Raw genomic sequence first — 12,366 nt, 5'->3', positions numbered from 1 at the left:
AGTGGCTAGTCCCATCTTCTTACAAATATATTAATTGATGTTTCAAACATCTTCTGCCAACTGTTCTTTTTTTAAAAAATTCATTTTCTTAAAGCATGCTTTTTCTAAGTGCTTTTCTAAGTATTTTGGGCTGAAATCTAAATTCGTTGGCATTTATGATCAGTTGAAATTACATGTACTAACACGAACACCTGATCAAAAATGAGCAATGTAAAGCAAAAAAGTGACAGTAATTTGTTGTTGTTTTTTAGGCTGTGGAAACCCTAAAAATGTTTGAGAAGAAGGACAGCAGGGTAAAAAGTGCTGCGGCCACCAATCTCTCCTTTCTCTATTTCCTGGTAAGTTCTTGTAGACGTGCTGTGAGGTGTGCGTGGGCCAGCACCCACTGAACCTTCTTAAAGGTTCCCACAAGCTGTCGGATGGCTGAACTCTACCCCTACCACACTTCTCACACTGCTTGTCTGACTTGTTTTCTAAGTTATACGTTATTTAACTTTTTTATTGTTGCTGCTGCTGCTGTTCCATAATGATTCCTTCATGTCTTTGTATCAGAGCATACATGCAAATAAGCATGGCATGTATTTTATTCATTCATTGAATTTTTTTTAATTACTGTATATAATGTTAGCATGCCCAAAGGGGTTGGGCAGCCCGTTGACTTTGGACCCCTAGAGGTTTTTCTCTTTACTAAGGAGTTTTTGGTTCCTCTCCTCCGTTGTCTTCTGGTCTGTATTCACAACACATATGGTTACTCGCATCAAGCGCCTTGGGGCAACCTTGTTGTGAAAGGCGCTATATAAAAATCAATTGGATTGACTTGCATTGCGCTTGTGCATGTGATAAATGAAGTGAACTGAAGCCTTCTTGCCCTGAAACAGGAGAATGACTGCGATCAGGCAGACAGGTATGCGGACCTGGCTATGAGTGCGGATCGCTATAACCCAGCCGCTCTTGTCAACAAGGGGAACACGGTGTTTGTGAAGGGAGACTACGAGAAGGCGGCCGAGTTCTACAAAGAAGCCCTGAGAAATGACTCCTCCTGCACTGAGGCACTCTACAACGTAGGTCAGTCTCTGTTTGCTATTTTCAGCCCATTTCTACAAAATGTTCCAGTAAGCTTGCTTTGCCGTCTGGAACTTTATGTACACATATTATATGATAGTGAGCTTTGTTTTTGGATTTTATTTGTAATGACAGCATCCCTTGAAACCTAGTAGAAGCTGATTCTTTTTTCCAAGTAAAAATGACTAAAACTCTCCTAGTGATCAGAGGCAGAATGCTAATCACTGCACTTTACAGTATCGCCATCAAAGCCTTTGCAAGAGATCGCTAATCCCAGAGCATGTTTAACTTTGAACTTTTTTTTAGTATTTCAGTTTTGCAGATTCACAGTTTAGTGAATGTGTGGATGTTTATGCCTGTGGGTTTATTTTTACCACTATTCAAAGTCACATTCAGACATAATTTGTTTCAGCAGGACAAGGCTATAGGCTGTATTCAGTGATGACAAGCACAATGTTTGAGATCATTATTGTTAATAATACTAAAAACATAAACTCAGAAATTATTGATACTTGAGGTCTACAGAAGAACAATTTCAGAGGAGATGGGGATGTCAAAAATAAACACCAGAAAGGAAGTATTGGAAGAGGCGTATTTCTATTTAAGCTCAATAAGTGAACACCGTTTTCTCCTGTAGGCAGTACTAACCCATTAATTTGAAGTATAAGTATATTATGAGCAGTTATATGTGCTTGTAGAGAATCTTAGACCTTGCTCCCATTTCTACTCCCCCTATTATGGAACAGGCAACCAGTGTGAACCAGTAAAAAATGTGTCCATATGATTTTGTATGGGTTAAGGCTTTGTTTGGCCTGATAAAAGGCATACTGTACACGCTCGTCAGTTTCGATTTCCCCGCACTAAGAGAAGAGGAAATGTACTCTGGGAAGTGTGTTTGCAGGAAGGGCACACTATGATGTTGTTAGAACAGTCAGCTTTCTTCCATTCAGCAGCACCAGCAGTCGAGCCAGACTCAGCTGACCATGTGTAATGACCCAGGAGAGAGCACATGTGGGACTGTTTCTGCACAGCAGCATCTATCACGTTTGGCCATTATAGATGAGACTGATCTGCGCGTGATGCCTTTGTCAGCCTATCCCATTCGATCAGCCAGATTTTATTCAAGTATGCAATGGCTATGCTAATCATTGAAACACCCCATATGTTTATATACTATATCACACAACTTTCATTGTTAGAAATTTTGTTACAGGTTATGAAATAAGGTTGCAGCAAAACTTATAAAATAAACTTGATCCTGTTTTTAATATGGGTTTTTCTATAAACTGTTTCTGCAGCACATGTATTACCTTCATACATTCTTTTGCTTTTAGCTTACTGACCAAAAGCAGATGTTATCAAAATTAAGCATGCATACTCTCAGGCTTATTCGAAACACGTTTCCAGAGTGAACAGTTTTTGCTCACAGCCTTTTTTTTCTTCCTATTGCTTTCTGATTGGTGTCCACTGTCCTAGGCCTGACCTATAAGAAGCTGAACAGACTGGAGGAGGCTCTTGACTGCTTCCTGAAGCTGCATGCCATCCTGAGAAACAGCGCCCAAGTCATGTACCAGCTGGCAAGTCTGTATCCTTCAGCGCAATCTTTTCGTAAGGCCTTGCAATTAAAATAAGAGACCGCTTGGGAAACTTCAGTGTTTTCCGAGTTTTACTGCTGGTGTGACCATCTGTTTCAGAGAGTATAATACTAAAAATGCACTGATTAGCACCATTAGTGACCTGCTTCCTCAAAACCTGAGAGATCCTGAAGGTCACTTTTGTATTATACTGGCAAATTGCCCTTAGACTTTACAAGGCCATATCTCCTCATTTGCTGCTGATGCAAAATGTGCAGTATGACAGTTAAAGAGCTTTCCTGTCACAAAGATAAAACTCAGCACTAACCTTAAATCCTGATCCCCTAATATTTAAGTTAAAGAATGAGCAGTCTTCTGAAATCCTTGTGCAATGCAGTTGAAATCACAGCTCATACTTTAATTACTGCTACTCCTAAAGATGATCAACTATTTACGTGACAGTGGTAATTTTCTTGGAATTGTGATTTAACATACACCATTTTATTCGTGTCAGCTTTAAAAAATTTTTATGAAGTGTGAGCTTCCTTAACAGAATCCCAGGTATGAAATGCTGGAAGATCCAAACCAGGCTATTGAATGGCTGATGCAGCTGATAAGTGTGTCGCCCACTGATCCACAGGCTTTGGCTAAGCTGGGAGAGATGTATGACAATGAGGGAGACAAGTCCCAAGCCTTCCAGTATTACTACGAAGTAAATATTTTCTTAAAGTGTGTGCTAGATGTATCTCTGTGGGTTAAGAGTATGGATTTATGTCTTGCTTGATTCAGATTTGCCTTGGACCAAGACTGTTTGATGGTTTATAACTTCAGACCCATCAGGGTGAAGTACAGTACCAGTTGCTGATGAAGAATTAAATACCTGTTTGACACAGAGTCTTAACTGTGTGAGCCTGGCTAGTACCTGGATGGCAGACCTCCTAGGAAAGCTAAGGTTGCTGCTGGAAGAGGTGTTACTGGGGCCAGTAGGGGGCGCTCACCCTGCAGTCTGTGTGGGTCCTAATGCCCCAGCATAGTGACGGGGACAGCGAACTGTAAAAAGGCACCGTCCTTCGGATGAAACGTAAAACTGAGGTCCTGACTCTCTGTGGTCATTAATAATCTGGTGTCCTGGCCAAAGTTTCCCATTGGCCTTTACTACTCATGGCCTCCTAATAATCCCCATCTCTGAACTGGCTTCATCACTCTGCTCTCCTCCCCACTGAGAGCTGGTGTGTGGGGAGAGTACTGGAGCATCATCCAGGAGGGGCTGCACACAGGTGGTGGTGGAGGGGATCCCCATTACCTGTAAAGCGCTTTGAGTGGTGTGTCTAGAATAGCATTATCTAAGTGTAAGGAATATTTATTTTTTTGATTATTAGAAAGTATTCGGTGGGCATTGTCATGGTCAAGGTTGTGAAGATTGCATCATCACTGTTATGCACACATCCAAATTGACAAAAGAATACCAAGCTGCACACAAAGGGTTGGATTACACATGTGTATGCACAAATTAGATTTTGGAGAGAAAGTTTTTTAATGATCAATGTGTTCTTACAGTTTTACTGATATTATGTGCTTTAGTCTTTCAGGTATTTCCCATCAAACATCGATGTGATTGAGTGGCTGGGAGCCTACTACATTGACACTCAGTTCTGTGAAAAAGCAATTATGTATTTTGAGAGAGCTGCCCTTATTCAGTAAGTAGTAGTTTTTCCACTGCTCAATAATTAGTTGTCACTTTCACATCTCTTAGTATTAGGACTCTAACGTATAGCTTTGACTATTCACAAATTCAAGAAATTATTTTTTTAATCCTCTTCCTTCTTTCATACTTTTTTTTACCTTCTTTCCAGCCTTGGTTCTGGAGAGCAGCTGGTTTTGCATTTAATTCTTCATATCCTAAATGCCTGGAAGAATTTAATGATAATTTAACCAGTGGCTCACAGTGAACTATAACTGGAGTAACTGGATTCTAGCTTTCCAGGACCAAGCCTGCAGACCTCTAGGCCTCTAATAATTTATACCTTCATATGGAGCATGTCATATGTGACCAGGATGTTATTTGTTCAGGGGTACAAATGTGTGGCTGTTACAAGAAGTCTGATTTTTGGGATTAGTATGGGCAATATTTTTGGTTAGCACATAATAAATACAGTAAATATGCAGTATTGATCCGATTATTAATACTAATAAGAATATTAAGAGCATAGGTTTTTAGTATTCTAGTTTCAAGGAGATTAGAAGCATTACTGTTATTAATTTGTGAATTATTTTATATTATTGGAGTGCTAAATAAGGCATAAGCACTACACATAGGTGACAGAAATATTATATAGATACTGGACATATAAGAAGCTAAATCATACTGTTTTCTTTTCTCACACCTGGAAGCAAACCCCAGAGCTAAGAAAGAGTACAGGTAACTTTCACAGAACGATTATTTAAAACATGCAGTACTGGGCAAAAAAATACATGCGTGTGCAATGTTCATTAAATACATGGTTGAATGTATCTATAGGTCTAATTCATCTCGGGTTTTGTCAACCACGATTGTTTATGTTGAATTATAGGCCGACTCATGTGAAATGGCAGTTAATGGCAGCCAGCTGCTACAGGAGAAGTGGTGAGGTTCTAATGTCATAACTCTCTGCCCTTTGTCAGTCGCTTTACAGTATATCGATACGTTATGAATAAACATAATTTGCATTGTAAGTGTAATTGCACTTTTAGAAGTGTTTTAAGGTCTGGATTAAAATATTTTAGTATTTTCCCTGACTAAATGTATTTGTTCTACTTGTGCATTTGGCAGGCTTCATTTAAACCCTGCAGTAATTTAAAGTTTTCTTTCATTATAAAAGTATTTGTAAGTGTTTGTAGAAGTGTTGTAGAAGTCTGTAGAACTGTTATATTTCTTCATATATACGGTGGCGGGTGCTGATATTTGATTTCTTTGACTCATGAAAGTGTTAAGTTTAAGCGTTTTAAGTTTTTAAGGCACTATGTTTTTAAAGTAGTAAAGTGAACATCTCTTCCTTTTTTGGCAGGAAACTACCAGAAAGCACTGTACACGTACAAAGACATCCACCGAAAATTTCCTGAAAATGTAGAATGTAATGTATTCCTTCTTCCTCTTCACATCCTTTAACGTAACTAGAGCAGGAGAGAGTAACTAATGATACAAAAGAATTGTAGCTGTCGGGTGCCTTCCGTGCGTCAAGCTGTCTGTTCTCTGTGCAGGTCTGCGGTTCCTTGTGCGCCTCTGTACAGATATGGGACTGAAGGAGGTGCAGGACTATGCCACTAAGATGAAGAAAGTAGAGAAGATGAAGGAGATAAGAGAGCAGGTAAGTCTGAAAACAAGGCCGCCCTATAATGTCCACATCGGTCTTTTCCTGTTTGAAATGTTTGTCTCTGGTCTGTGGCCTCCTTATTTAACTTCAGTGGTAGTCCTTTTTCTGCCAATTGCGCCGATTCGGCATATATTTCTCTGCCTGTCTCTCTACAGTATATGCTTCTCTGTTTTCCGGTGACATACAGTAGTACTTGGCATCGAGCAGCCACATCCACCTTGACAGCAATTGTTCTCCTGGTTCTTTCATTCAGACTTTTATTTTGTTGGTATCCACTTTACTGGAGTTTTAAAAAGATGTCATGCAAATGTTTTTCATACATATAATGGGAAAACAATTATTAAAATGTTTGTTGTCATAATGTTTTTACTGATTTTATTGTTTTTGAAGATCTGTGTGAGCATGTACATAAAGCAGGTGTCATTTGACAGATGAAACTACTACATATAAAACTCACTATATGTGTAAGCCTGTAAGCGTCTATTGTTTCTGAGGAAAAACAGCAACCAAATTTTGATCTGCAATTACTTAGCAATCTTGCCAGCATGAAAGCATGCCATAGCTAACCGATAAATTCTCCTCAGAAGAAAAACTAAAATGAAAATTAAAAGCAGCTGCTGTAGAATTGATTGTGTAATGCTGCTGGATTAGGATAAGTTATGAAGCACTACAGGCACAGAATGTTTGCTTACTTTCTTCCTAGTGGACTGTGTATTCTTGCTTCTAATACTTCTTTATTCGCGCTATGTAACGTTTGGTCTAAATAGTTTGCTCACCACCATAGAAACCTTCAGCAGTGAGCATTCTCCACTTGATCCATAGAGACCTGTCTCCAGGCTGATGGCTCGTTTGCAGATGTTGACGCTTACAAAACTACTCCAGAATTGATCATTACTATCAATATTACACACTAAGATTAAAAAATGAAAAAAGATGAAGAGATTAAAAGCATTTCATCACGTTGACATTGGGAGGTTTAGATATATTGTCCTTTTATATTCTCTAATAAACCCAAAGTCATCTTCATTTTCCCTTGCATCCTAAGAAACCAAAGCAGGGGGACTGGGAAAGCAGTTTGTTATTGGTCAGATTTGAAAGCATGTTTGTGCCCGATAGTCTTAAATTCTCAACCTGGTTTAACAGAAGACCAGATTGCACCACAATCTAGCTATCCACAAAGCATGAATATGTTGAGGAATGCACACAGCACTTCAAGATTAAATCTTAATGTTTTTTTTAATCCAGTTGAGAACTGTGATATTCACTCAATTGCCTCTTTTTTTTCGGGGTAGCGTGTGAAATCTGGCAGGGAGAGTAGTGCCCGTGGACGCAGGGAAGGCAGTGCCGGCAGTGGTGAGTACTGACATTTACCATCTTGCCAGTCATCTCGGTGTACACACAGTCTGCTCAAGCACAAGCTTTTTTTTAAACCTGCTGCCCAGTGAACTCTGCCCACACATCTCACTCTTTGCACAGTCCCTGTGCTGTATAGGCTTAGTTGTGTTCCCTAGATTCATTGATATACACTACAATGCATATGCCAAATGACAGTTTTTAAACGTTAATATTTCCCAAGCAGATGATAAGCCCTTCTTCCAGGGTTCAGCTGCTCCCCTCATTGTCCCAAATGTGCTAAAATATCCTGAAAGTGAAGCATTTAATTCTCAGGTCAACACGATAAGCGAAATATTAGATATAATGCACACCCAGCAAAAAGCAGGTCATATATTCTGTTTGGAATTTGTAACGTTGAAAAAAGTCATGAGAGGAAATCAAAATGCATCAGATAACTAATTTCAGATCAGTCATTCATTAACTGGAACATAATATGGACCCAGTTTGATCCTATTAGTTATATTAAATGGAAGGGTCTTGCATGGAACCAGATTTTTTCTGTAATGCTCAGAAACTTAACAAACCTCACTTTTTTTTGGTTAATGTCAGTGAAGGAAAATTATTTTTTTCCTAATGTACGGTTGGTGTGAGTGGTGCCGAACCATGCCATCAAACAAAAACAAAAGAAAAGAACTTCAAACAAGAAAATCAAACAAAAAGAACTTCAGGAAACACAGGGCAAAAGTATGCGGAACTCCTGCTCTTGGGTTAGTACACAAGAAATGTATGTTTGAAATGTAGAGACTTGCTTTGCTTCAGCTGGTTTCATGCCAGACCTTATCAGTGACTTTCCATTGCCTAACGTCCGGGAGAGCGGATGGAGAAAGCAGATCAGGTTAGTAGTGCAATTGAGTGTAATAGCTGTAATATTTAGTGTTACTTTCCTGTTTTTTTTTTCAGAAAGGCTGTGACCTTTAAAATGTTCAATTTGTGTCTTGTTCTTTTCCTCCTAGTAGCTTCTGCTCATTCTAGTGTGACTGCTATCAAGAGGACCAATGGTATGAACCACTTTAGAGCAGACAGAGCTAATGCTAAACCTCTCCCCCACCCCTGGTATTCAGTTCCATAGAAGGTTTTGTCAATTTTATTGCCAGACCCCTTTTCCACTGAAGTGTCGTCTACCTGCAGAGACAGTGTAAAATGCAAATACGTTTCGGATTGATGGATTGGATTGATTGAGGGAATAGATCCTGCTAGCATTCTAAAAGGTTCTGCATGTGCCCCTTCATTAAAACAACTGGCCACCAGACCCAGTCATTGACAGCTGGCACTCTTTCAGACCCTGTTTGCTGCTTTGCTGCACAGATCATTAGAGAGCTAAATATCTGTACACACTGCCCTAGCAGACATTCAGCAGCAATTACCACTCGTTTCCAAAAGGCAGAGGTTCTTGTGCTTTTCTCAGTTGGAGCTCATCTTCCTCTAGTGCAGGTGTTCTTCGGTGGTGCCAGCTGGAGCTCTGTAATGACCAGGCATGTTTTCGAACCTGTCAGGTTGTCAAAATGAAGAAAAGCATCGATGTACTAAGCCTATGCCCACGTCCAGAGCACAGTTTGTGCAACAAAGGCTTTCCTGTGTGAACACCAAGCAATATAGAGGGGCTTGTTTTCAGAGGTCCTGCCCTTCATTTGACTTTCTCCTGGTGAACCTGGAGTGTTTTCAGTTAAATCAACACTCTCAGTGTGACCTCACCCTCTGGAATGAATAATCTGACAGAGGATCTTTGTCTGCTAACAATGAGAAATGTGAAAAACGTGTATGAGAGGGCAAACATTTAGTTTCATTACTGCATGTTAAAGCCCACGACTAAACTTATTACAGATAATAAATAGCTTATAAGCAAGACAGGATTCATGCTTTTAAAACTGGGATGCAAAAGGGCTGAAAGCAGTATATGAAATATGCAATTTCAGATAATTCAGATATTTTTGCACACACTGGATGATAGAAGATGATACTCTTTTTTTCATAACTGCATGGTACTATTATTACTATTTAATTTGAACTTCTGTATTATTTATGTATAAAAGGGATTTTTAAAAGCTTAAATTGTGCTTTTATTGTAAAATACAGGACCTTTCTAGTGGTTATTCCAAAATAACTATAGCATGTTGCATCCCAGTGTCTTATGTATACGGTATGTTGCAGCTTTGTTGTGCCGAGTGTGGCTTTTCAGCTGGAGCTTTTGCATTGTTGCATTGTTGATTTTCACAGTTGTGGAAGTTTGGGTTAACTGCTTTTATAGTATTGTTGGGAATGAAAACACTTCAAGATCAGACAGGCCTGTTGTACATAAAAATAGAGAATGAGAATAAAAAAATCTGATAGCAGCCTGACTACTCAAAAGCCTGTTTGCTGCAGAAATGAGGCAGCTCCTTCCACATTAAATTAGTCACACACAGCGAACCTTTGCATCATTTACCTGCAATGCTAATGAAATGCAAACCTGTAGCCTTACATGTGGCTAAAAAAATCAGGCTAAAAAAATCTCACAATAAATTTCCAGATGTTTATCACAGAAGTCTAAACACACCTCACAGTAACAGTCAGTTTAGCCTACAGGGCTCTTAGCTACATTCACTGAAAACACTTCACTTTCGACACACATCTGATGTTCATCTCATTTTATTATTGCCGAATTTACAGAACTCTTCAGAGTACTGATTTAATATGGAAATTGTATACTCATACTTGCCAGCTTTTCATACTTTTTATTCCTAGCTTTGCGTGCTTTTCTTTCATATTGTTTAGTCAAGCACTAGGTGCAAATGTTTAATAATGTTGTCTATGTTCACATGGTACATAGGTTTGTATGGGATCTGCCAGCCTCTAAGAAAGGAAAGTATTAAGTGTTACTGGAGGAGACTGATTTTAATCTTTATATGCAGCATTGTTTTCAGTAATGACAAAACAGCTGAACTGTATACAGGTTTAAAAAAAGTGGATTGTTGAGGGGTTATACATTCAATGAAGAGTTAATACATTAGTTTACTAAATAGACCCAGAGTGGGCTGAGCCATTTCTTCAGTAGATTAGTTAGACTGGTTTAATATTTCACAAGCTGTATATGGGAATATCAAAGCATACAGAGCTGGCCTGACCTCTGTTCCAGGGGCCTGGGATGATGGGCAAGAACTTCAACATAAAACAGTTTGGTTACCTTACACTCACTGTTTATAAACACATTCACTAATGCTTTTATGAAATAATTTTATTGCCATTTATTACAAATAATGTCATTTGAACAATCGAAAAGACTGTCAGCATGAGCTTTTTCTTTCAGCAGCATTACAATAAGTAACATTCAGAAACACAGGCTGGGTGGGAGTCCTTTGAATAACTGTGCTCCTAAAATGCCCTTTTTCTATTATCCCTCTTTCTTTCCTCTCTTTCTCCTGGTTTGCCTGCAGTGTTTCCTGAAAATAGACACAGCCCCCTCCTGGAGCAGGTTAGAGGTATGTACACAGCAGTGGTGGCTCCTGCTTGGAAAGCTGGGCTTAGCCCACAAAGCACATGTAACCAGGAAGAAGCTTCACAGTCTCCTCTACCACAACATTATTTTCAGGCAGCTGGAAATAAAAAAAAAATTGTACTCATTCGATATTGCATGACTAACCCTGCCTTGAAAAGTTCCATATGCTCCATATGTCACAATGTCAGGTCTGATTTCCACAAGAAGCTGGACCTCTGACAGTACAGTATGTTACCAGGAACCAATAATTATCATAATAGCTTGCGTCTGTATAGCCTTTTCCGTCCCAGGTGGTTCCAAAGCATAGCATATAGGAGAGGACCCACTACATCAACCAATAAAGTGCAAAATCCATTTTCACAAAACCAGTTGTGGGCCAGCAGCCCGCAGTGGAGAAGTAAGCAATGACGTCTCCAGTTGGACTGAGGGTGGAAATTTAGGGAGGCAAGATTGTGCAAGCCCAGTACAAAGTAGAAATTACCCAGGACATTCTAGTGAATAGTGCCATGAGATATTTAATGATTTATTTCATTTCTCATCTAAAGGATGTCACCTCCTACAGTGCAGTGTCACTGTTGTACAGTATAGTCACCATGCTGGGGCTTTGGTTGGAAGTTGTACAGAGTGAAGGCTACTGGTCTACCAGCATCATTTTCCCTAGAGGTCACCCATCGCATTGCTGATGAGTCCCAGTCTTGCTTAGCTTCTTTGATCTGTTGAGATCAGGCTAGGAGGTTGTATCTCCACTGTCAATAGTGCATCTTTTAAAAGCCAGTTGGATACTTTTTTTTTTTTTAATCATGGTAACACAAGGGGAAGATGTAATGTCAAGAACAGGAATAATTTTAAAGGTCATTTTAACAGTTCAGTTAGAATGTCATTTTGTTTAGGCTCCTGTTTGTTTTTATTAGAACGCTGTATCAACGAATTTTTTATCCATCTTTTGTGTTCTTTAATTGAATGTAAAGTGAATTGAGCTAAAGGTGTTTGCGTGCAGTGTGTTCTACAAAACAATTAGCTGTCAGGCTTGTGAAGATCACACCTAATTAGAAGTGGTAGTGGCTAAGTGCAAAATGGAATATTATTTGAGAATGGCACAACATTCTTCATCACAACAGTAATGAAGGAAATGATGATGTAAGAAGATAGATAAACACATGCAGAATCTCAGCCATTACATAAAAGCAGTCACAAAAAGTCAAAGTCAGCCAAATGTGATGAGGAGTTTCGAGAAAATGAAGCACGAAACACACACTAGATGATAAACCACAGACACGTGTGAAAAGGCTAAAGTAGATCAGTACTATTGTGTTTTTTTCCATTTACAGATAAACCCCATAGACAGTTATAATGAGGTGCCAGTGTATTTTAGAACTCTTAAAGAATTCATATAGACGTCCTTGATGAATTATTAATTAACTTTTACTTTTTACTTTTTAACTTGGTTTAAGTCTTCTAGTCTGGGTTAAAATAACGTTATTTGTCTGACTATACCTATCCTACAGGGCTGACA

The 12,366-nt window shown here is 39.1% G+C and overlaps 1 protein-coding gene across 7 annotated transcripts in view; it reads left to right on the top strand.

Moving 5' to 3' along the window:
* Nucleotides 1-12,366, top strand: part of ift88 (intraflagellar transport 88 homolog) — a 30,852-nt gene that overhangs the window by 15,672 nt on the left and 2,814 nt on the right. For 3 of the 7 annotated variants that reach the window (XM_088913986.1, XM_088913992.1, XM_088913988.1), the window contains 11 exons: nucleotides 252-338; nucleotides 879-1,065; nucleotides 2,539-2,647; nucleotides 3,198-3,348; nucleotides 4,218-4,333; nucleotides 5,207-5,259; nucleotides 5,681-5,746; nucleotides 5,874-5,980; nucleotides 7,279-7,339; nucleotides 8,335-8,379; nucleotides 10,792-10,836. In XM_088913986.1, the coding sequence (XP_088770112.1) occupies nucleotides 252-338; nucleotides 879-1,065; nucleotides 2,539-2,647; nucleotides 3,198-3,348; nucleotides 4,218-4,333; nucleotides 5,207-5,259; nucleotides 5,681-5,746; nucleotides 5,874-5,980; nucleotides 7,279-7,339; nucleotides 8,335-8,379; nucleotides 10,792-10,836 (1,027 nt within the window). The remainder of the gene's footprint in view (nucleotides 1-251; nucleotides 339-878; nucleotides 1,066-2,538; nucleotides 2,648-3,197; nucleotides 3,349-4,217; nucleotides 4,334-5,206; nucleotides 5,260-5,680; nucleotides 5,747-5,873; nucleotides 5,981-7,278; nucleotides 7,340-8,334; nucleotides 8,380-10,791; nucleotides 10,837-12,366) is intronic. The other 4 variants (XM_088913990.1, XM_088913993.1, XM_088913989.1 and 1 more) reach the window with 3 other exon arrangements.

Source organism: Atractosteus spatula, chromosome 4 (genome assembly GCF_055471065.1).
Source record: "Atractosteus spatula isolate fAtrSpa1 chromosome 4, fAtrSpa1.hap1, whole genome shotgun sequence".
Taxonomy (NCBI): Eukaryota; Metazoa; Chordata; class Actinopteri; order Semionotiformes; family Lepisosteidae; genus Atractosteus; species Atractosteus spatula.
The sequence above is the reverse complement of the archived record's forward strand: the minus strand, read 5'-3'. Positions and strand labels throughout refer to the sequence as shown.